Source organism: Aquarana catesbeiana, linkage group LG03 (genome assembly GCF_042186555.1).
Source record: "Aquarana catesbeiana isolate 2022-GZ linkage group LG03, ASM4218655v1, whole genome shotgun sequence".
NCBI lineage: Eukaryota > Metazoa > Chordata > Amphibia > Anura > Ranidae > Aquarana > Aquarana catesbeiana.
The window spans coordinates 310,955,224-310,978,953 of NC_133326.1; the positions used below are offsets into that span (position 1 = coordinate 310,955,224).

General features: G+C 40.4%; 1 protein-coding gene across 3 annotated transcripts in view; it reads left to right on the top strand.

Annotated features, from left to right (window-relative positions):
• Positions 1-23,730, top strand: part of CDK17 (cyclin dependent kinase 17) — a 131,950-nt gene that overhangs the window by 97,770 nt on the left and 10,450 nt on the right. For all 3 annotated transcript variants that reach the window (XM_073620269.1, XM_073620270.1, XM_073620271.1), the window contains 4 exons: positions 4,527-4,647; positions 7,292-7,389; positions 18,603-18,708; positions 21,116-21,158. In XM_073620269.1, the coding sequence (XP_073476370.1) occupies positions 4,527-4,647; positions 7,292-7,389; positions 18,603-18,708; positions 21,116-21,158 (368 nt within the window). The remainder of the gene's footprint in view (positions 1-4,526; positions 4,648-7,291; positions 7,390-18,602; positions 18,709-21,115; positions 21,159-23,730) is intronic.

Below are 23,730 nucleotides of genomic sequence, written 5' to 3' on the forward strand. Positions count from 1 at the left end.
TCTTTGAGGGTCAGGTATGGAGTTTAGTTCCGGAAGCGTCGGATTAAACCAAAGTGGACAATTGGAGGAAGTTAACCATGAGTCAATAGTATGTTTAAACATTACAGTTTTAAAAAGGGATAAGGAAGTACGTAATATAGCCATCCCAGGTCCTGGCGGTGTACATTCTCGATAAATTATATTATGTAGTGTTTCAAATGAGGAAGCTATGGCCCCTTCAGTGGTGGTACATGCATTATTTGAGTTAGGAAGCAGCCAGCCATGAATATTAACCAATTGAGTTGCCAGATAATAAAGATAAAAGTCAGGGAAAGCTAACCCCGCTAATTGGGATGTGAGACGAAGCGTCCGAGGTGGCCTACCGTTCCAAAGGAACGCAATACATATAGAGTCGATACTCTTAAAAATTGTTTTGGGGATTTTACAAGGGGAGTTAGCCATTACATATAGCAGCTTAGGCAAATATATCATCTTGAGGACGTTAGCCCGTCCCATCAGGTCTAGAGGCAAGTCCCTCCATTGTTTGGTTTGAGTCTATAATTGATGCAGTAATGGGCTTAGGTTATTAGTTATATAGAGGGACAGTGGCAATCGTATCTCAACTCCTAGGTACCTAAAGGAGGTGGTAGTTTGTAGTCTAGAGTCCGAGTGGGTCTGTGCATTGCAAGCTTGGTCTAGGGGAAAAATAATGGACTTGTCCCAATTCACTCGGAATCTGGAAAAGTCTCCGAAGGTGGTTACAGTAGTTAACAGATTAGTGAGTGAGTCCTGGGTGTCTGCTAGGTAAACTAATGTGTCATCCGCATAAAGAGAAATTCTTTCCTCTATGCCATTAATGGGCAAACTGCGGATCATCGAGGAGTTACGAATCCGGACCGCCAGGGGCTCCATAGCCAATGCTAATAGGAGGGGTGATAACGGGCAACCCTGCCTGGTGCCCCTGGTGATCAGGAATGATTCAGTAATCTGCGAATTAATACGAATACGGGCGAGTGGCATAGTATGGAGTATAGAGAAGTTGTATCCAAGCTATTAACCTGGGGCCAAGGCCATAAAGCTGTAAGACCCGAAACAGATACGTCTATTCCACACTGTCAAAGGCCTTACAGGTGACTAGGGATACAACAACTCGGGTGGGTGGACAGTCATGTGGATACGTCAGATTGTGAAATAGTCTACGGATATTCATCCTGGTCGATCGGCCTGGTATAAGATGGCTGGTATGTTTAGTCCCACAAAGATGGATGACAAAAAAGTTGATGTAAACACATAAAAATGTATTGTTCAAGCAATAATCATAAAAGAGAAAAACTCTGATTAAAAACCAGACTGGTCTATGTTAATGTCAGTAACAGAATTGACATTGCCCCAAAGTGGTGTAGCAAAAAAAGGGCTGAATCCATATACCATGTAACAAGCAGATACTGGAAAGGGGAAGGGAGATAATCCACCCAGGCAGAGTCACTCAGTCCGCTTGATAGTGAAATAACCAGATGCTGTTAGGGTAATGCTGTGGAATGCCCGATTTTTACCCCGATCCTGAAGTCCAGAGATACTGGTATCGGTGGCTGGATGTACTGTCAGCGCAACCCGGGTGATGTCCGCTTTGCAGCAAAACCGCGAACCCACTAATCAGCCCAGGGCTGGAGGCAGAAGACACAGGCTTGGGTGTCTGTGGCCGGGGCTTTCGGGGGGGTATGACACCCGAAGCTACAATGGTTGCTGAATCCACTATGTTATGTTTGACCAAGGGATGGCACCTGTCCAGTGAGGCAGTCTCTCACAGGTCTGTCATGACGACGCGTATCGGGCATGGCTTAACCTTAGGCCATGTCCTGAGGATGGGCCAGGCCCAAAACGCGTTGTCATCATGACAGCCTTGTGAGAGACTGCCCCACGGAACAGATGCCATCCCTTGGTTAAACATAACATAGTGGAGTCAGCAACCATCGTAGCTCCTGACGTCATATCCAGCGCATCCAAAAGCCTCGGCCACAGACACCCAGTCTGTGTCTTCTGCCTCCAGCCCTGGGTTGATGAATGGGCTCGTGGCTTCGCTGCACAGCTGACGACGGTTGCGCTGACAGTACATCCAGCTGCCGATACTGGTATCTCTGGACTCCAGGATCAGTGTAAAATCAGCTGTTCTACAGCATTAACCTAACCGCATCTGGTTATTTCACTATCAAGGGGACTGAATGCCTCTGCCCGGGTCGGATTTTCTCCCTTCTCCCCTCCGGCATCTGCTTGTTACATGGTATGTGGATCCAGCCTTTTTTGCTACACCACTTTGGGGCAATGGCAATTCTGTTACTGAAAGTAACACAGACCATTCTGGTTTTAACCAGAGTTTTTCTCTTTTATGATTATTTCTTGACCAATACATTTTTATGTGTTTACATCAACTTCTTTTTGGTCATACATCTTTGTGGGACTACACATACCAGCCATCAGACTTATGGGTACAAATGTGTGGCCGCATAGACTTCTATCCCTCAGCACTATTCAGTGAGGAACTTTGTGGTTGTATTCAAATGTTTGGGCACTCTCTTGGTGCTCAAGTTTTTCCTCAGCTGCGAGGGGTTTTAGCTTTGTTTCATTATTTTTATTATTTGAGCATCTATTGTATAGCGCCTGAATATATATAATATTGTATGGGTGTATCCAACTGTGCTTGATTCACTGTACCCATGCTTATTATTTCTCACAACAAATAAGTACAAATAGCAGCTTACCACATTTCCTTTTATTTTACATGGAGGTATATGTGTTTACCTGTGCAAAGTACTCAAGAGATTTGTTTTTTACTTGTTTCTTTAGTGTGTGCGTGTATTCTCACAAAATTGTTGTTACCCTTTGGCCCATTTTCAAGAGCAACATGTTTTGTAACTCAAATCTAGTGATGTATGTGTGGTGAGAAAGGCGGATTTTTGCAAGGTTGAGTAAAAATCAAATAGCTGCTTGCTTTGTGTTTACTACTTATACCTTGGTTTAAAGCAGAGCCCTTGTTTTGCTTTTCCTGCTCCAAGTCCAACCATTATCTGAACATCTGTAGACACAGTGATGCTTAAGATGCTCTTTTTCATGCGTGCAGCAGGCTAATCTATGATTCAGTAAGCACTTCCGCAGCATCTCGTGTTTGGGCAAGTTTTATTTTAATGTACATCGATGCTGGAGGGTGGTTACTGTCTAAACAATGAGGATGAAATGGACTGTGATCGTAGATATTATCACAGTTGATTGACTCTGACATAGATAATTTTAAATTGCTGACAAAAAGCTACAGTTATGTAACACTAATGACAGTTGTTGAAGATGATTTGCTGAAATGAAGCGTGGGCAATCCTCTGTTGTCCTTTACACCCAGAATAGTAAATGAAATGAGAAAAGAGTTGAAAATCAGAGATGGGGATGTACAACAAGGATTAACTCCATCTGCCAGAGATGGGAGAGATTTATTATGTTTATGCCATTCATTCCTCTTGGATTTTTTGAAATATTAACATTGAAGTCTTGTGTTTAATTTGCAGCTACACTTCGGTAGATACCTAGAATTTGGGAATACAAGTCGATTGGAAAACTGATTGTTTTGTGTGATTTTTGACTGTTTAGTGGCAGAACTGTGTTTGTGCCCAGAAATAGTCCTTTAGTGAGCACAAAGAAAGCTCTAACACAGTTTTCTATCCTAATGCAGTGCAAGCAGTGTCAACCATAGCTTGCATGTATTGCCAGCTGTACTGATAGCTGCTACCAAATAGAACTAGACCTAGCCTATCTGATCTGGGGGCAGGGATGTGACACACCAGGGTTGATGTACTAAAACTGGAGTGTGCAAAATCTGGTGCAGTTGTTCATGGTAGCCAGTCGGCTTCTAACTTTTTTTAATCAAGCTTTGACAAAAAAACCTGGAAACCGATTGGATTCTTTGCAGAGCTGCACCAGCCTTTGCACTGACAGGAAGTGCAGAGATGGTGCAGGAGTATGTAATAGCCTGTAATTGGATTACGTGTTAACAGAACCTATGCCAAAGTCGTAACCCCCCCCAATCAGGATCCACTTTAGAATCATCCTTACATCAGAGTGCCACCTTACATCAATTGCCCCCATCTGACTGGCTGATGGATCAGTGAATGCACTCTGAGACCTGGTGGAGGGGGCGCAAATAAGATCTGGGGAGGGGGGGGACACCCCCTAGATCTAGTCAGCATCCTAGCTCTCCCAGAGTCATTCCAGCCACTGCAGAGTATTTTGCTTGGGCAGTGAGCAAACCATGGTACAGTCACATGACATACTCTTACAGGAACCATGGGGTGACCTTGCCTGGTGTACCTTTCCAGAATGTTTATGAAGCTGGCTTTGTCATGTAGCACCACACAGGCTATGTGCACGGAGAGTGAAATGGCAGATGTGTCATGACTTATTGCTGTATATTTTCAGTTACTTCAAGCCTTTGCTCTCAATCAGTCATATTTCTGCCATGAAAATACAGGTGTTAAATTGGTGATATTGTTTTTTCTTTCTTCAAGGTTTGGCCAGAGCAAAATCTGTTCCTACAAAAACCTATTCCAATGAGGTTGTCACATTATGGTACAGGCCGCCAGATGTCCTCCTTGGGTCTTCTGAGTATTCAACGCAAATTGACATGTGGTAAACACTCTATATCAATGCATCTCTCCCTCCTTATGTCTAATTTTTTCATAGAATCTGTTTACAAACTTCCTTTTGTCAAGCACATTCTTTTCTGCAATTTTCTAGCTATGGTAGAATTGCAAGATGTCTGCTTAAAGTTAACAATGTTTCTGTAGCGTTTGTAGGCAAGTGACACATCTAGGTATTAGAAGTGAATTGTGAAAGACATTGGTGATGTTGCTAGGCTGCAGAGCTCATTGGAACTTTTGCCAGGTTCCCTAACTTAATTGTATACTACAAAATTAAGCGGTGATGGCACAAATGCCTGATGCATTAAATTTGCAAATGTTCCACCTCTCAAAGTTGTGTTGTACAAGAAGGAAGATTTTGGGCAAAAAGCCTGTCAAGTTTGCGGAAAAATTGATTCATTTTCCCACACCCGCATGGGTAATAATTTAGGTCTGACAACACCAAGGTATACATTTTTGTCCTTAATTAACCAACGTCCCTACCTGCTGCTTGTAGCAGCATCATGCTTTGTCTGCTTTTTTTGGGCAGTCAGCTTTTCCAGTCAAGACGGGCAGTCAGTGCCGGTCAAGATGGACCGTCAACAGTGCCGGTCAGGATGGACAAGAAAAGACCTTCTTTCTAATCCTTTAAATAACATTTGTTTTTGTTCTCTGTATTCAAAAATTTTCAGACTTCTTACATCTCTTGGGCCCATTAAAAATCAAATTACAAAAGTTCATAGCAGATCCCTCTCTACCCTCAAAGGCTTGCTTCCCTTTTTGGGCACTTTCCATAATGCTAAATAAATATAAAGATCTGAGACCGAAAAAGTGTGCATTTACGCTGTGCAATTTATTTAAAGACAAACTGAAATTTTTAAAGGCGAAAAAATAAATTTAGAATAATGTGGTTGCACAAATATGCACACCCTTAAACTGATACACCTTTTGATTTTCGGGCAGCATTCAGTCTTTTGGAGTAGGAGTCTCTCAGTATACCTGATGTATGTTTTTGCAAAATGTACCAGGCTTGAATGATTTTCTTAGTAAGAAAAGGCTTTTGTCCTGCCACCCTACCTCACAACCCAGATATATGAAGAATATGAGCAAACGAACACACACAAACATCAATGTTGCTGTAGGCCTCTTGGCAGCTTTCCAGACCAGTTTTTTTCCTGTTGTTGTTTTTTTTTCACAATGTTTAGAGGGATGTCCGATTTTTGGTAATGTCGCTGTTATGACATATTTTCTTCACTGTGTCCCATGGTATATCTAATGCCTTGGAAATGCCTTCTCCTGGCTGATACCTTCCAACAATGAGATCCCTGTGATCCTTTGTAAGCTCTTTGCACACCATGGCTTTTGCTGTAAGAGGCAACTGAGTAAACGCTAAGCAAGTACTAAACGATTTCAGTTTGTTTTTAATTGAATTGCACAGAGTATACAGTAGGTGAGATCAAAGGTGGAAAAATTCAGAAGTGATTTAAGTTGTGAAACTAAAATGAATTTAGGGTCTCTGCTCTGGCATCTATGTCCCCAATTTGGTGTATTCCACTGTGGGTGCAGGTCAGTCTAGGAGTCCGCCCTGACTCCATGCAAACCTCAGAACAAGGAGAGAAAAGTCTTAGCTACCGCACACCATACAAGCCCAGCGTGTAATAGGTGATAACAGCCTCGGCCTAAAGCCTAGTACACACAGCCCAAATGTTTAAAGAAACCGACCGACATTCGGCCTGTGTGTATAGCAGCTGGTCCAACAGAAGCCGACCGTTCAGTCAGCTTCGGTCAAAGGGTCATGACCCAAAACAGTTTGCTGACTGACTCTTGGTCAGTGCTCTCAGTCAGTCATTGGCTGAGAGCGCTAACAGGAGTGTTCTGGTGGGGGGAGCCGTCCCCGTCAGAGCATAATAGCACAGCAAGGGAGATTGTTGTACTAAAATCGGATAGTACAGTGGTTCCAGCCTGAGGTGGGAGATTATTTTTTTTTTTCATTCAACTTGCTGGATTGAGCAAAAAAAAAACTAGTGCGTACTCTATCCAGGCCATGAGCCCCAACTTTTTTTGCCCCATCTGCTTAATCTAGTGATTTATGTTGTTTTTATTTTTGTTTAGCTCAAAAACCTGACATTTATACAGAGTTGTGTCCACTTTTTTTTCCACTGTAACTAAAGACAAAACTAAAAAGCAGTCTCTGATTGGACGATTTGGAGAGCGTGACATCACCACCCTGCCTTTCTACTTTGCCCAGTCAGAGAATGCAAAGCATTCTCTGGTGTCCCCACCGAGCGGACAAGCTTCTGTGTGCACAGTGCAGCAAGACAGCTGCTCAGGCCTGCAAGCAAGTGGGGATTACTGCATTAGTGTTGTCCACTTCATTGATTTCCAGCAGCATCAGCGTGGTATGGTATATAGTTACATAGTTATATTGGTTCAAGCTGGACCAATATAACTATGTATAAAATAACTGTACCCGGAATTCTTCTGTTCATTTTAGACTTTAAAAGATTTGTCAGTTTTTTAATATATGCATGTGTTTTAAAATTAGAAGTATACAGTAAATATATGAAACCTAGTTTACCAGTCTGCTGTTATCTGCATTTTGTACATTATAATAATATAAAGGTTTTGCATTTCTGAATTCTCTTTGTCATAAGGGGTGTTGGATGTATATTTTTTGAGATGGCTTCTGGAAGACCTCTGTTTCCTGGATCCACTGTAGAAGATGAACTTCATTTAATTTTCAGGCTTCTAGGTAAATGATGCTTATATATTCTGTATATAATTTTTTTAATGCATGTTACCTATACATTAGTGTTAATTGTGACGTAAAATTTTGATTTAGTTTTAGTCCTAACCTTTTGACTAAAATGCTGTTTTAGTCGTATTTTAGTCATCTGAATTGTTTTAGTTTTTCAGTTGACTAAAATCTCCAGTACATTTTAGTCTACTAACGCCTTATGGGTTTAGTTTAATTGATAATGCAGTATTTCTCTAGAATTTCCAAACTCATTATATACTCCTGGAATAAAACTCTAATGACAGGTTATTTTTTATGATATTAGAGTTTGAACATGTACTAGAGACACAAATTTAGTCGTTCTGATATATAACGTCTTTATAAAAAAAAAAAAAAAAACAAGTTTCATAAACAGACAAAAAATATTGCTTTTTGACAAACCGATGTGCAACTTTAAAAGCTAGAAAAAAAAAACTGTTAACTCTGTTGGCTGTAATGCTATTGCACATATTACCTGAATATATTACCAACATTAAATATTAAGAAAAAAAAAAATAAGAAAAGCTTTTTCTTAATGTTTTCCTTCTTTCAGCAGCTTAGTAGATGGCCCCTACTTATTCTTATGTGGTAGTGCAGTGTTAATTTTGACATCAAATTTCGATTTCGTTTTAGTCATGGTCTTTTTTTTTTTTTTTTACTGAAATTACATTTTAGTTTTAGTTCTATTTTAGTCATCTAAATTGTTTGTCATATTTTAGTCGACTGAAATAGTGTTAATTTAGTCTACGAAAATATTTTTGGCGACGCAATTGACAGTGCTATACATAACATTGCAAGTTTAAGTTGTGTTCTACTAATAGGATTTGGAACTACTAGTATTTGGAAGCAAGCTTTATCAGTAGATCTAAAAGCTGTATACTGTGCTAGGTCTTTAGGAAAAATCAATAGCTATCTTCAGTTTTGCTTGATCGTGCGTTTAAGATGTGAATGTGCAGCATTCTGACATTTTAGTAGTGACCCATATTTTTTCTCTTATGCGGTAGACCTTTGCCACAGTTAAAATATATCTAATGTGACAGTAAAATGATAGCTAGATGTCACTATGGGACATTTCAGTTCTTACGGTATTGCTGAACTGTTTTATATTTTGTGCCATTTAAACAAAATTGTCAGCAGCCACATATAGATCCTGTGAAGGATCTTATTATTTAAATGGTTTCATTAGGGTACACCAAATGGAAATTTTGGTGCCAAAACCGAAAATGAAGGATGCACTTGGCCGAAAACCGAAAATGTCAGTTTAAAAAAAAAATAAAAATTGATATATAATTGTGTTATATTCGACTTTTTAATTATCATGAATTTAATGTATAAAAAATACAATCCAGTAACCTAAAATAAGTACTTTAATCAAGTAATTCACATGAATTGGACACAGAAAATAAAATACAAAATTAAATAAAGAAACTTACAGTACATTTACTGCACAATAATAATAAAAAAAATAAATAAAATAAGGCATAATATAAAATGCCAAAGTCTAAGAGCCTCTATGCTTTTGTAGACGTTTATTGTTCAAAAATGGAAGAACCATAAAACAAGACAGAGGGCGCACGTGCTAGTATACATACTACGAACAAACTGTCAGTTGTATCGAAGCTTGCTGGCAAAGTAAAACATTTGCTTCCAGTCTATGATACATCATCACATCACATAATGGGACAACTGGAAAACCCAACAGGCTAACGTGTTTCAATGACTTGCCTCTTCCTTAGAGCCAGAGCTCTAAGGAGAGGCAAGTCCTCAAAACACGTTGGCCTGTTGGGTTTCCCAGTTGTCCTATTATGTGATGTGATGATGATGTATCGTGGACTGGAAGCTTACTTTGACGACAAGCTTGATAGGTCACCTATTGGTTTGTTGTATATTACTTGCCACTATTTTTATTAACAAAGAGATGTCTTTCTTAAGCTAATGTACTAGGCCGGTTCGCCCTCTGTTTTGTTTTATTTCAGACAGTGTATCCACTGACTTCCCCAGTCATATAAGTTCATCAAGGCGAGGCATGTCCAGTGAAGCCAGCAGAGAAAAATGTAGGCAACAGTCTGGGGCCAACTTCCAAGCATCGAGTGTGGAGTTGATTTACTAAAATTGGAGAGACTGAAAAATTCAGTGCAGCTGTCCATATTCGCCAATAATTCTCTAACTTCAGCTTGTTCAAAACTTTGACAAAAAAAAACCTGGAAGCCAATTTGGTTAACTTTCTATGCAGAGCTGCACCAGAGTTTGCACACTCCGTTTTAGTAAATCAATCAACCCGTGTGTTTTCTATTACAATAAAATAGAACGAACGGAACTACCAACAACACAACGACGGCCGTTATTCTGTTTCGCATATATTTTTTAAATGATTTTATTTTCAACTTAACTAAATTCCCTAAGTTCTCTCCCTAAGCTGTCAGCCCACTGCATGTGCAGTAAAATTGTATGTACCTGCGGCTACATATAGACAGTATACAGCACTGTGTTCCGGGTATGAGCGGAGACTTCCCGGAACACAGACTAGTCTACAGTCTACGCTACAGTCTAGTCTACAGCAGCAGCGCTCAGCCAATCACCGTGAGCAATGTATTCTATTAACGAATGAATTTGATTCATTAATAGAATACATTTATTGCTGTGATTGGCTGAGCGCCGCTGCTATAGACTAGACTGTAGACTAATCTGTGTTCCGGGAAGTCTCCGTTCATACCCACAACACAGTGCTGTATACTGTATGTATGTAGCCGCAGATGCATACAGTTTTATCGCACATGCAGCGGGCTGACAGCTTAGGGAGAGACATAGTTTGGTCCAAACGAACTATGTACATTATTTCAAAAGCTGGAGCTCTCTTTTAAATTGAAAAAGTGCAAAAACTGTGGAACTAAAATGAACAACCAATAAAACAGCAAAGGGCCTGCCCTACCCTCTCTATTCTGTTATGTAAACTAAAACTAAACTTATTTCAAGTTCCAAGTTTCAACTTTACAGTCTACTGTAATTGGTATAGTGCAAAAGTTGCACAACTGGACAATTCGAACATAGAAAAATAGAAAATTGGACTGTGCTACTGCTTTCTATTTCAGTAAAAGTGGCAGGTTTCGCTTTAAGAACAAAAGTTGTTCAGATTTCTCACAGGAGAGACCGTTTCTCCTCATATCAAGAATATGAGATGCTAGACTGAATAGTCTCTCACTCTCTGTACTGGTGCTTGGGGCAGATAAATATCTGCGTTCAATCTGTGCAAGAAATGGAAAACGTTTGTTGTTCATGCACCAGTACTCAAAAGGGGATTGTCGCTTCTGGCGATAGGCTGTTCAGCTAAGTAAATCTCCAGCTGTTGAGTAGCTGCAGCTGTTGTGGCACTGCTATGGACCTGGGTGCATTCATGTAAAATTTCTTCAAACAGATCAGATAGCGAAGGAATGTGTTCCTCTTCACTTGAATGCAACCGTTTTTCTGGTATACTTACCTTGAAACTCCTTTACCAGATGCTTCCATCACCTCCATTTGTGCCTGTATCATTTCCCGTGCACGCTGCCTTTTCTCCGCATTAAAATAACACTCTTTAAATCGAGGATCTAGAACCATTACAGTGCAGTACAGATGGTTGGACTCGTGTCTTGGAACTGGTTGTTAACGACCTCCAGTAGAGTGGTTTTAGCTGTTTTTACACCATAGTCTGTTGCTGCCTTTTTTCCTAGCAGACGCTTCAGTGCAGCAATCAAGGGAATAACTTCAGCAATGGAAGCATTTTCTGAGCTTATTTTCTTTTGTTAACTGTTCCAATGGCGTTAAAAGAGACAAACTATTTTCAACTTACATCCACTAATGTGCGCTCAATGTTCTAGGCAGCTCGTAATCTGCAGTGTACGCAGCTAAAACACGTTTTTGTTTGAAAGACTTTGCAGCATATAGTAAGTGCTGTTCCAACAAGTGGCTACATCTTGCTGCAGTCGTTTGGGTGGCATTCCAAACTGTATCTGCATCTTGTAATCTGGAATAAGCAAGCAGAGAATACTTAGTGACCCACAATTTTTCTTCCTTTTGATACTATATCTGATATGGTGCGCTGACTTAGCAATCCTTCATTCACAGCCAACTGTAGCGTGTGTGCCATACACAGTATGCTTTTAAGTTTACTCTCCTCCATAGCCTTTGCTATTTTCCACGCATTATCTCGGACAATCAGATGCACTTTAGACTTATCAATGTGCCAAGTGTCAAGCATGGTTTTTAGAGCATCAGATATTGCTGCTGCAAAATGTGATCAGCAAACTCACGTGCGTTAAGTAGGATGTTTTGCAATTGAAATTTGGCATCTATCCACTGCGCTGTCAGGCTAAGCATGCTCGTTGGATTGACATCTGAATTCCAAATGTCGGTAGTAAAACTGATTGCTGTGATGTAGTCATGAGCTCATGAACGTGTTTTCTAACACTGTCAAACAATTCAGGTACACCGATATCTGCAAAGTAGCATCTGCTTGGTAGTGAGTAATGCGACTCAATATGTTGCATAAGCCTATGTCCTCCACAACAGAATGGCTGGTCATCCAACGCAATAAATTCCATCATTTTATCTGTAATGCCAGAAGCTTTGGGACTGTCACTTGTACATTTTTTAGCCTTTTTCGAAGACTGTGGCCACAGATGGTTTTGAACTTTATGTGCTTGGGGCACTTTTTGGAAGCTGTACTGTTTTCTTGTATTCTGCATGCTGAACTGGATGATGTGTTTCAGGTGGTATATCAAACCTGTTGTTGAAAAATGCCTTGGCACTGTACCCCCTCTTGAAATTTCTGCTGAGCAAAGACTGCAGATTGCAAATTTGGGGTCTTTATTGGAAACTTTAAAATATTTCCACACTGCAGACATGGTACACTTTTGCTGGTAGCGCAGAAGAATAACCTGGAATGATCTATAGTGATGGGAGTGAAATCTGAGGGGGAAAAAAAATAAAAAAGACTAAAATCAATTTTAAAATGAAACCCCGGGCAGCTATAAAATAAAAAAAATAAACCTAACCAATCATTTTTTAACATTGCAGCTCTCCTGCCATGCAATGTAGTTATGTCTGCACTGCAGTACATCTTGTTTTAGTTTTTGTTTTAGTTTTTCAGTTGACTAAAATCTCCAGTACATTTTAGTCTACTAACGCCTTATGGGTTTAGTTTCATTGATAATGCAGTATTTCTCTGAGATTTCCAAACTCATTATATACTCCTGGAATAAAACTCTAATGACAGGTTATTTTTTATGATATTAGAGTTTGAACATGTACTAGAGACACAAATTTAGTCGTTCTGATATATAACGTCTTTATAAAAAAAAAAAAAAAAAAACAAGTTTCATAAACAGACAAAAAATATTGCTTTTTGACAAACCGATGTGCAACTTTAAAAGCTAGAAAAAAAAAACTGTTAACTCTGTTGGCTGTAATGCTATTGCACATATTACCTGAATATATTACCAACATTAAATATTAAGAAAAAAAAAATAAGAAAAGCTTTTTCTTAATGTTTTCCTTCTTTCAGCAGCTTAGTAGATGGCCCCTACTTATTCTTATGTGGTAGTGCAGTGTTAATTTTGACATCAAATTTCGATTTCGTTTTAGTCATGGTCTTTTTTTTTTTTTTTACTGAAATTACATTTTAGTTTTAGTTCTATTTTAGTCATCTAAATTGTTTGTCATATTTTAGTCGACTGAAATAGTGTTAATTTAGTCTACGAAAATATTTTTGGCGACGCAATTGACAGTGCTATACATAACATTGCAAGTTTAAGTTGTGTTCTACTAATAGGATTTGGAACTACTAGTATTTGGAAGCAAGCTTTATCAGTAGATCTAAAAGCTGTATACTGTGCTAGGTCTTTAGGAAAAAATCAATAGCTATCTTCAGTTTTGCTTGATCGTGAGTTTAAGATGTGAATGTGCAGCATTCTGACATTTTAGTAGTGACCCATATTTTTTCTCTTATGCGGTAGAGCTTTGCCACAGTTAAAATATATCTAATGTGACAGTAAAATGATAGCTAGATGTCACTATGGGACATTTCAGTTCTTACGGTATTGCTGAACTGTTTTATATTTTGTGCCATTTAAACAAAATTGTCAGCAGCCACATATAGATCCTGTGAAGGATCTTATTATTTAAATGGTTTCATTAGGGTACACCAAATGGAAATTTTGGTGCCAAAACCGAAAATGAAGGATGCACTTGGCCGAAAACCGAAAATGTCAGTTTAAAAAAAAAATAAAAATTGATATATAATTGTGTTATATTCGACTTTTTAATTATCATGAATTTAATGTATAAAAAATACAATCCAGTAACCTAAAATAAGTACTTTAATCAAGTAATTCACATGAATTGGACACAGAAAATAAAATACAAAATTAAATAAAGAAACTTACAGTACATTTACTGCACAATAATAATAAAAAAAATAAATAAAATAAGGCATAATATAAAATGCCAAAGTCTAAGAGCCTCTATGCTTTTGTAGACGTTTATTGTTCAAAAATGGAAGAACCATAAAACAAGACAGAGGGCGCACGTGCTAGTATACATACTACGAACAAACTGTCAGTTGTATCGAAGCTTGCTGGCAAAGTAAAACATTTGCTTCCAGTCTATGATACATCATCACATCACATAATGGGACAACTGGAAAACCCAACAGGCTAACGTGTTTCAATGACTTGCCTCTTCCTTAGAGCCAGCCGCTGACAGCGGTGCATGGGCTCTGAAGGTCCAGCGGATCGTGCCAGGAATTCAGAGATCCTTGCCGAAACGGAGGACACCCGTGCATGCGCGGAAGTGATGTCATCACGGCTCCGGCCACTCACTGCGTGGGAGCCGTGAATCCAGAAAAAAGGCAGTGGGAACATATCGGCTCCCTCAGCGGTGACCAGGAGGCGGTGCAGATGCTTCGTTCTAAGGTAAGTACTTCATGATGAGCTAGTATGCGGTGCATACTAGCTCATTATGCCTTTTCCTTACAGGTGTGTTTTTTTTTTTTTCTTAGAGCATACAACCAGTTTAAACATGCATTACCCTGTTATTTAGTGTAGAAGTAGTAGTAAGTACTAGTTACATACTACTGAATATCTCTTTCTAAATAGCATGCAATCAATCAATATTGTGTGTTGTATTTTTTATAGTACTAGTTGGATTCTCAGTTTAAGAGGAAAGAGTTGGAAAGATATCCAGCGGCAATGCTCACAGACGAATAGTAGTAATAGTAGCCATCCAGGAGGGGCGGTGCCCACTCTGCACGGCAGCTTTGCGTGCTCCCGTCTCCTGAGTCCCAACCGCAGTGAGAGTGCTCCCGACTCCAGCGTCTCAACCATGAGGAACGTGCTCCCGACTTGTCCATTGGCAGGCAAAGTGCTCCCGACTCCACCGTCTCAACCATGAGGAACGTGCTCCCGACTTGTCCATCCGCAGGCAAAGTGCTCCCGACTCCAGCGTCTCAACCGCAGGGAACTTGCTCCCGACTCCAGCGTCTCAACCGCAGGGAACGTGCTCCCGACTCCAGAGTCTCAACCCGCAGGGAACATGCTCCCAACTCCAGCGTCTCAACCGCAGGGAACGTGCTCCCGACTCCAGAGTCTCAACCCGCGGGGAACATGCTCCCAATTCCAGCGTCTCAACCGCAGGGAACATGCTCACGAGTCCAGCGTCTCAAGCACGAGGAACGTGCACGCCGTCTGCACAGCAATTGACGTCACCCGGCGGCGCAGCTACTGCGCAATTATCGACACCTTTTTTTTCTTTCAGCAATATGCTGAAAGCATCATTTTTGGCCACCGAAATTTCGGTGCATCTCTAGTCTCATTTGTAATACTAAATCATATTTAATTTGACCTAGAATAAAGATAGTTTTGTAAATATTGTAAATGTCATTTGTATTGTTGTTTTTTATTATGTTATTATATTATAATCTTTTGTAATGTTAAGAGATATTTATTATCATAATGATCCTCCTCCTGAAAGAAGAGAATATCTTGTCTTAGGACAGAGAACCCGAATACCCAGCATACCTAGAGGAGGCTGTTATGGTGCTTTCATGGTGAAAGTGACCTAACAGAATGAGTATGCACCAAAACAGCAGGGTTGCAGATCCATAAAGTGGTTGTAGACCTCAGACATGAAATATGAAAAAAGCATATCCCTCTATAGTGTGTACTTGTCTCTTTCCAAAGCAGAGCGTCATTTCTCTCTGCTGCCTGTTTCCTCTGTTATCAGCATGAGTAACTTCTGTCAGCTTTTGTTGGCTGTGTGCAGACTTCAGATCTCTGCCCACTGCTCCTAGAATTAGAGAAATTCTTTCTTCTGTGTGTCTTCAGAATGATCTACAGAAGAAATGGCTGCAGATTTACAGCTACAACTTATGCAGGAGGATTTGTTTCATCTCTGTGCATCACCTAATGCTAGTCACTTCTGGGTACATGTGAGGGTTTACAACCACTTTAAAGCTAGTGGGCTTCATTCACAGAACCAGATCGTATGCAGTATTTTGGTGTTTTCTCAAATACCACATGCGATCCTGAAAATGTCAGTTCGCTATGGCTTTATGCGGTGTTTACCGCATAAAGCAAAAACGATTGGTAAATACTGCATAAAACAATGAAAGTTAATTCACAAAAAATAAATAAAATTGCATGTGGTAAATAAACAGTGGTCCCGGCATGTGGCCGCCGTGTCCTTAACAACTGATAAATCATCAGCTGTCAGTGGGCTTCTCTGCTGACAGCTGAAAGTAAAAAAACATTTGGCAGCAATTAAAAAATTGGGAAGCTCGGCTCTTTGGGTCTAGTATGGATTTTGAAGGGAGCCCCCATGCCAATTTTTTTTTTTTTAATTTTTAAATCCACACCAGACTTATCGGAGCCTGCAGCCTGGCAGGTCATGAAAGGGAGGGGGGACCCTCCTGACCCATACCAGGCCTCATGCCCTCAGCATAGTGGGGGGGGACCTCTTCCTGAAAACCATGGCCGGTGGTTGTGGGGTCTGCGGGAGTGGGGCCCCCGGAAACCCGCCCCCCCATGTGAATGAGTATATGGAGTACCATAGTACCCCTGCTCATTCACCAAATAAATAAGGTGTAGTGTAAAAAAAAGACAGACAGTTTTTGACAAGTCCTTTTATTTAAAAAATAAAACTAACAAAGGGCTGGTTCACACCAGATGCTTTCCATCCTTTCCAGTTTTTAAACGAAATGCAGAATGCATGCATAGTGTTTGCCATGTATTTCAATGGCCCTAGTTTACACCAGTGAGGTCAGTTCTAGTACTTTTAACAAAAGTGCTACCTGCTGCAAATTTCTTTTGTCTGGAATGCATCAAAACGCGTGTAAACACATTCCAATGCATATAGTCCTAATGAAAATAAAGATATATGATTGGGTCCAAGATCTGAGTAAGAGTATTGCATATCAGAAGCAAATATATTTTCTAAGCAATGCCATGTTTAAATTTGACCGTATATGGAAATGCTGGTTAGATTTTTTTTTTTTTATTATTTAGAAACCCCTTAAATAATATGTACTATTTATAGTTTGTTATTAATTAATTTTTTTTTTTTTTTTTATGGATCCGTGCTGTAAGGCCCCTATCACATGGGGCGGATCCGTTTTGACAAACTCAGCTTGCTTAGGGGGATCGCTCCGTTGATCCCCGCTGAGCAGCCAGATGACAGGACGAACTTGTCGAAGTTCCGCTCTACTCTTTGGGGAGATCGGATGAAAACGGACCGCCTGTCCGTTTTCATCTGATCACGTCCGATCTGACACGCTGGACGGATGGTGAACGTATCAGCCTGTCTGTTTTCAGCGGATTTTGTTGGATCGAATGCTGGGCGGGTGTCAGCAGACACATATCCGCTGACATCTGCCTCCCCATAGAGGTCAATGGGTTGCCCGATAGGGTCCCCCTGAAAAACAAACGGGTGGACCCGATCAGCTCGTTTGTGTGAAAGGGGCCTTATGGAATGGCGTGGGTTTTTTATCCATTATTTAGTTTGTATATATTTTTGTTGTGATTTGTATATTTTGTGTTTAATTTGTACGAAAAAAATGTAATAAATACAATCTTATTAAAAAAGAAAAAAAATTGGGATTTTTCAAGTGTCAGAATAAAAAAAAAAGGGAAAAAAACATACTGGAATGCATTGAAAGCTCTTCAAAAACGTGTATGCAGAATTACATCTGGATTGCTGAAAGTATGGTGTGAACAAGCCATAAAGCCCATTTTCAGGAAAATGTAAAAGTCTTTCCTTGCAGTGCCTGCACTGCAAGTGTTAACTGTTCATTTATGTCTAGGGGGACCAGGTACAGCTGTTTTACAGTTCCTCAGCACTGCTCGTCCCTGCACTGTATTCTCCTCTGCATTCTGGTGGTCTAAGGCCTCTGACATCAAGAACAATGCAGGGCCTATTGCCCTGCATTAGATGTAAGGGCACTATGGAACAGTCCACTGCCATCTGCTTGGGGGGAGTGGAGGATCAGGTAAGTAATAATGCTTTTCCCATCCCCTAGCAGTTAATGCTTGCAAAGCAGGTGTAGTCCCACTGCAAGGGAAGGTTTTTAGTTTTCCTAGAGTTGGGCAGTAAGCCATCTAAATCTTTGGAGCTACTGACCGTTTTGATGCATGATTTTCATTAATGGTGACTAATTGATTTTGCATTATGTTTGTCATCTGCCCAGTTTGTATTGCCCAAGTTTGTGATGGGTTTGCTTTAATGCAATAAAGCTACATTTTTATCCTAAAAAACAAAACAAAAAGAAAACGAGCACTTTAATTGAATTTGCAACTTTTTATTGCTTCAAGTTTACTGATGTTTGCAACAAATCTTCTGTATGGGACTTTCTAGCGATTTTTAAAAACGCACCAGGTTTCAAATGTGATATCTATATAATCTTTGTGGCACTCAACGTAAATAATCTGCATGCGATTTTTCAGTCGCATCAGCTTTCAAATGTGATATTTATTTAACATTTGTGGCACTTAGCGCGGTATATTTATTTTTATTATTAGTATCATTTTGCACTTGCAAGGTCTTATTCACCGCAGCTGTTAATTTATATGGTATCACTTATTCATACCAATAGTTAGATTCTTTTGGCACTTTGGATTTTTTATTTTTATTACATTTTTATCTTTATTTTATTATTTCCTAAGGCACTCCAACAGAAGAAACCTGGTCAGGAATTTCTTCAAATGATGAATTCCGAAATTACAACTTTCCCAAGTACAAACCTCAACCACTTCTCAATCACGCACCAAGGTATCGATCACATTTGGATGTTTTATATCATTCACATACTTTTTTTTTAAGAAAACAAAGGGCTGTTGAATCTTTTCTCTTCTAATCATTTCGGAAAATAAACACTAAAACCTGTGTACAGTGTTAAACATTGTGACGTCTGAGCAATTAGAAACAGATCTATAAAATCCCCCTATTAGCTTTTTCATTGGATGTCCATGAAAAAGAATGACCACCTTTTGTGTGTGATGTCAGCTCTGTTATATTTGTTATGATTTTGGTTGATGTGCTTAAATGTGTGTAATGGAACATTAGGCTGTTTTTGGGATGGAAACAAATTTCTTTTTGCTGATGATCATTATGTGACTGCGAATATCCACCGGTGGAATGTTTGGAGTGTAAATTAGACATAGCTTTCTGTTACCATGCAAAGGCAGCCTGTATGCAGCTCTCTGAATCCCAAGTAGTTACCATGGCAACTGTGAGAGACCTCACAAGTCCCCAACATTTGAAATGGGCAAAGAGGGACATTGAGGTTTCTTATAACGAGAGATTTATTTTAATGTGTTCTCAGGCCCCTCTAAAGATTTCCATGCACAGATTAGAACAAATGAAATACATATATTATAAATCCAGTTTCCAATATTTTACACGGTATTCAGGGGAAGAGGAAGCTCCTCAGGAAACATGTTTTAGCTATTCCATCTTTCATGATCAGAGAAATTACACCTTGTGCAGTTTGTATAAATAGCAGGTTCTTCCATTTTTAGAACTGCTTACTGCCTCTTTGAAATGATTTCTTTTAAGGGCTCTCTCACGCTAGCGACCGCGTCCAACCACTCAGACGTAAACGGGGACATGCGCCAATTACGACAATTTGCACTGTTTACACTCTTTCTTTTTTTGCAACTGTGTTGTAATGTCACAAAGTGACGTTTCATTGATTTTATTCACAGCAAAGCATTACGATACCGATTGAAAAGCAAAATTTCAAAACCATTGCAAAAACAGTAATGCGTCTGCACTAAAAAAAAGTAGTGCAAATCCTATTTTTTTTTTTTCAGTACACCCCACTGCTGCCAGTGTCTGGTCTAAGTGCGACTTCACACGCAATAGACGTGCCCTAGATTCATGCATTTGTCTAAAATGGGTACATGAATCTGTCCCAATATAATATAGTTTAAACTTGGTGCTGCGCTATGAAAGTGCTAAACCCCATTTCCAATTAATCGTGTGCAATCAAATGCAAAACCTATGCAATCGTGTACAATAAGAGCCCTTTCACACCGAGCCGTCCCGGGCGTCGGCGCTAAAGCGCCGCTATTGTTAGCACCGCTTTACCAACGTTTTAGCGGCCCTATCCGGAGCAGCGTTTTGCCAGCGATATCGCAGCGCTGCCCCATTGATTTCAGTGGGGAGCAGCGGTGGAGGAACGGTGAGTTCACCACTCCAAAGAAGCTGCTGGCAGGACTTTTTCTGATGCCCTGCCAGTGCCCGACTCCAATGTGAAAGGGGTCTGCAAAACGCTCCAGTGTGAAAGGGGTCTATAGTGGGTAGGTGTGTGCACTAATAAAGTACTGCACTAATAAAGTGTGTATAGACCATATGGACTGTATGTATTACTGATGCACAGAAGTTTGAATGACTTTATCTCAAATAAAGCAAATGGTTTGGGGTATATTTCAGTGGGCAAGTGCAGCTTGCTTTCTGGTGTATTCCACTTGGGTTTGAGATCCATTTAAAACACTTCTGCGATCTTTCAGAGTTCAATGTCAGGTGCGTTTGACCTGCAGTTGACATCCTTCTGACTTACATTGGATCCCATCCAAACCTACATCATACAGTTTTATGCTGCTTTTGCATTCCTGTTGACTGCAGTTCAGACATGAATGGAAACGCATCGATGGCCCTGAAGTTGGGTATACACGCTGAGGTTTTAAATGTATTCAACCAACAATTTAAATGAAGAAAAAAAAAAAAACACAAGTGATGTGTATGCAGGCATCTATTGTGCTATTGTTTTCTGACAGCAGGTACTCAGAGTATACTGATCAGCGCTGCAGCGGCTGTTCCAATGCTGGTTTTCCAGCAGGACCGTTCCACAAAAGCCGATCTAATGACCAGCTTCTGTAGAACAGAGAGGGGTAAGCCCAGACTGAAACTTGGCTGAATCAGACAAATTTGGATATGTGTATCCACCAAGCTCAACAGCAGTCTGTCCCAGTCTTTTGTTGGCTACACAGCTGCCAGGATGTACTGAGCTAACATGGGAGATGCTTAATTTTCAATAAAAACTTGTGCAAATGTTAATTTACCTCCTCAATAGTTATTGAAAAATTGTAACTCTTTAGTTAGATTTTGTGTGTTATATCTGCAGTGTTATGTCTTTATTATGCTGACATTTATCTTGTGTTTATGTATTTATTAGGTTAGATTCTGAAGGAATTGAGTTATTAACACGGTTTCTTCAGGTAAGACATTGTGTTAAAGTGATACTAAACACCCACTGTTTCATTTACATTGCAATTTCTATTTCTGTATGTGGATGATGGGACTGTAATTATTTTAATAATAGAAAAAAAATCATCTAAGTACCTTATCGATAAACAGCTGTCGCATGACACAGATCTTTCCCAGCCTGTCTGCAGGGAAACATAAGCAGGAGGAGCTTCTAGTCCTCTGCTGCTGGTCACATGTTCAAAAAAATAAATTAAAAAAAAAAAACAGTAAAAATAAATAATACCAATAAACTGTTTTAATTTGTCATACAAATGTATATTTGAAATTAAATCTTTTATTATTTTATGGAAATAACATGAGGTGGGCAGATTTCTTCCAGTCACAAGCTGTGACATGCCCTTCCAGCCTGAGTCTTAAAATAATCAATATGCAATATCCCACCCCCATTGTGTTTAGCTGGTTAGAGGGCATGAGGAAGTGGCCTGTCGTTTACCACTTTGTATATGCCCACATGTGTGACTCTATAGTGATTGAGTATAACCAACATATAATACAGCATTTATTGATATATTTTTTTATGATGCGTCTTTAGTGACACTTAAAGCGCAGCCAAAGTAAAAAACACAAGAATCAGCAAAAGGGACATAACTTAAAGTCAGTACATAATGGTACCAGACAGGGATGCCCGCTCTCCCCCCTCTTATTCACAATATCTCTTGAGCTCTTTCTCTCTACCATTCACCACAACCCGACATTGTTCATTCGTTTACAGCCTACACAGATGACATTCTATTCTACATGCAACTACCCTTAATACACCACCCCAATTTAGTGTTGGCTCTTACCACTTTTGGAGACCTTTCCAATTTCAACATCAATTCCACTAAAATGGAGATCCTTAACACCAGTGGCGGCCAATGCATTGTGGAAGCACGGGCACCACCACCCCCCCCGACACATGAAATAGTATGGCGGGGGTGTGTATTTTGAAGCACATGATTAGAGCCAGAGGCTCTAATAGGATTCAAAATAAGGTGGGCTTGGGGCACAGGGCACTGCGTCTCGATCCCACCCTGTTGTGTGGCATAGAGAATGAATTTTCGCTCTTTTCGCAGTAACGTTCCTCCCTGCCAATCAGCAGGCAGGTCAGTGAGACCTGTCTCCCGATTGGCCAAAGCATTGGCGGAAGAGGAGACATGGCGGAGGAAGCCCGAGGAGCCGAGCGGACACAGGAGCCGCAGCCGCTGCTTCCCGCCACTACAGATGAGGAGGAGTGCCTCGTCACTCCAGGAGAGGAGCAGATCCCCGCCACGTGAGCGGTAAGTGCCGCCGGTCTGCCCGGGGGGGGTAGTGAAGTGATAGCCGGGGCACGCGCCTGGCTGCATTTGATTAGCACAAGTGGCTGCATATGCTGGGCACAAATGGTTGCAAATGACGGGCACAAATGGCTGCATTTAACAGGCACAAATGGTGCATTTGATTGGCGCAAAAGGCTGCATTTGATGGGTACAGTGAGGCTGTAATTGATGGGGGGTTTCAGTATTTTTCAGTTTGTTTGCTCGCTTCCCCCCCCCCCCCCCCCCCAAAAAAAAAAATTTTTTGAGCACCAGCCCCCACTGCTTAACACCCCTTTAAAAGCAAACTAAATCTGACAGTTTAAAGCGGAGGTCTGCCCACCCCTACAAAACTTAAAAGCCAGCCTGCTGCACATACTGCAGCTGCTGACTTTTAATAATCAGACACTCACCTGTCCTGGAGTCCACCGATGTCGGCACCGCAGCTGATGTTTCTGGGTGCTGCCACCTCTATTGCGAGAAAGGGAGCCTGACAGTGTAGCCTTACGGCTTCACGCCAGGAACCCTACTGTGCATGCGCGAGGCTCCGCTCCTCTCTCCTACTGGCCCGGCGGCCGTGGAAGGAGAAGGAGTACAATGAGCGGAAGTTCCACTTTTGGGTGGAACTCCGCTTTAAACCATCTTTCCCATCCACATGGCATTCCACATCTCTAAAATATCTAGGCATATTTCTCACACCTAAACTCTCTATTCTTTTTGTAGTCAATTACATTACAATATTAAAAACCATCAAATATGACTTGCAGAGGTGGACATTATTATCACACTCTTTAGTGGGATTAATGTTATAAAGATGACCACACTCCCTAGAGTCTGATTTTACTTTCAAATGTTGCCATCACTCCAGCTTTCTTTTCCCTGTTGCACGGTTTAATTCCTAAATATGTCTGGAATCGTTCTTATCCAAGGTCTAGTGTTACCAGATTTTAAAAGATATATCATGCTGCTACATTAAATAGAATTGCTGATTGGAAATGTTCCTTTCATAACAAACTATGGATTCAGTTGGAGAGCAATCTATGTATTTTTTCCCTTTTAACAGCACCATGGATAGTTTAAAAATGCAGAGCTCCTAATTCTTCCCCTCTAACAACTTCATCTTTGGTAGTATGGGATTCCTTGCATTTGAAACATGGCTGGTAACATAACAACCCACTATCTGGTCACTCCCCTTTTCCGCCAAGTTTACTCAATAGCTATTTCAATACTTGGCTCCCCACTCAATCCC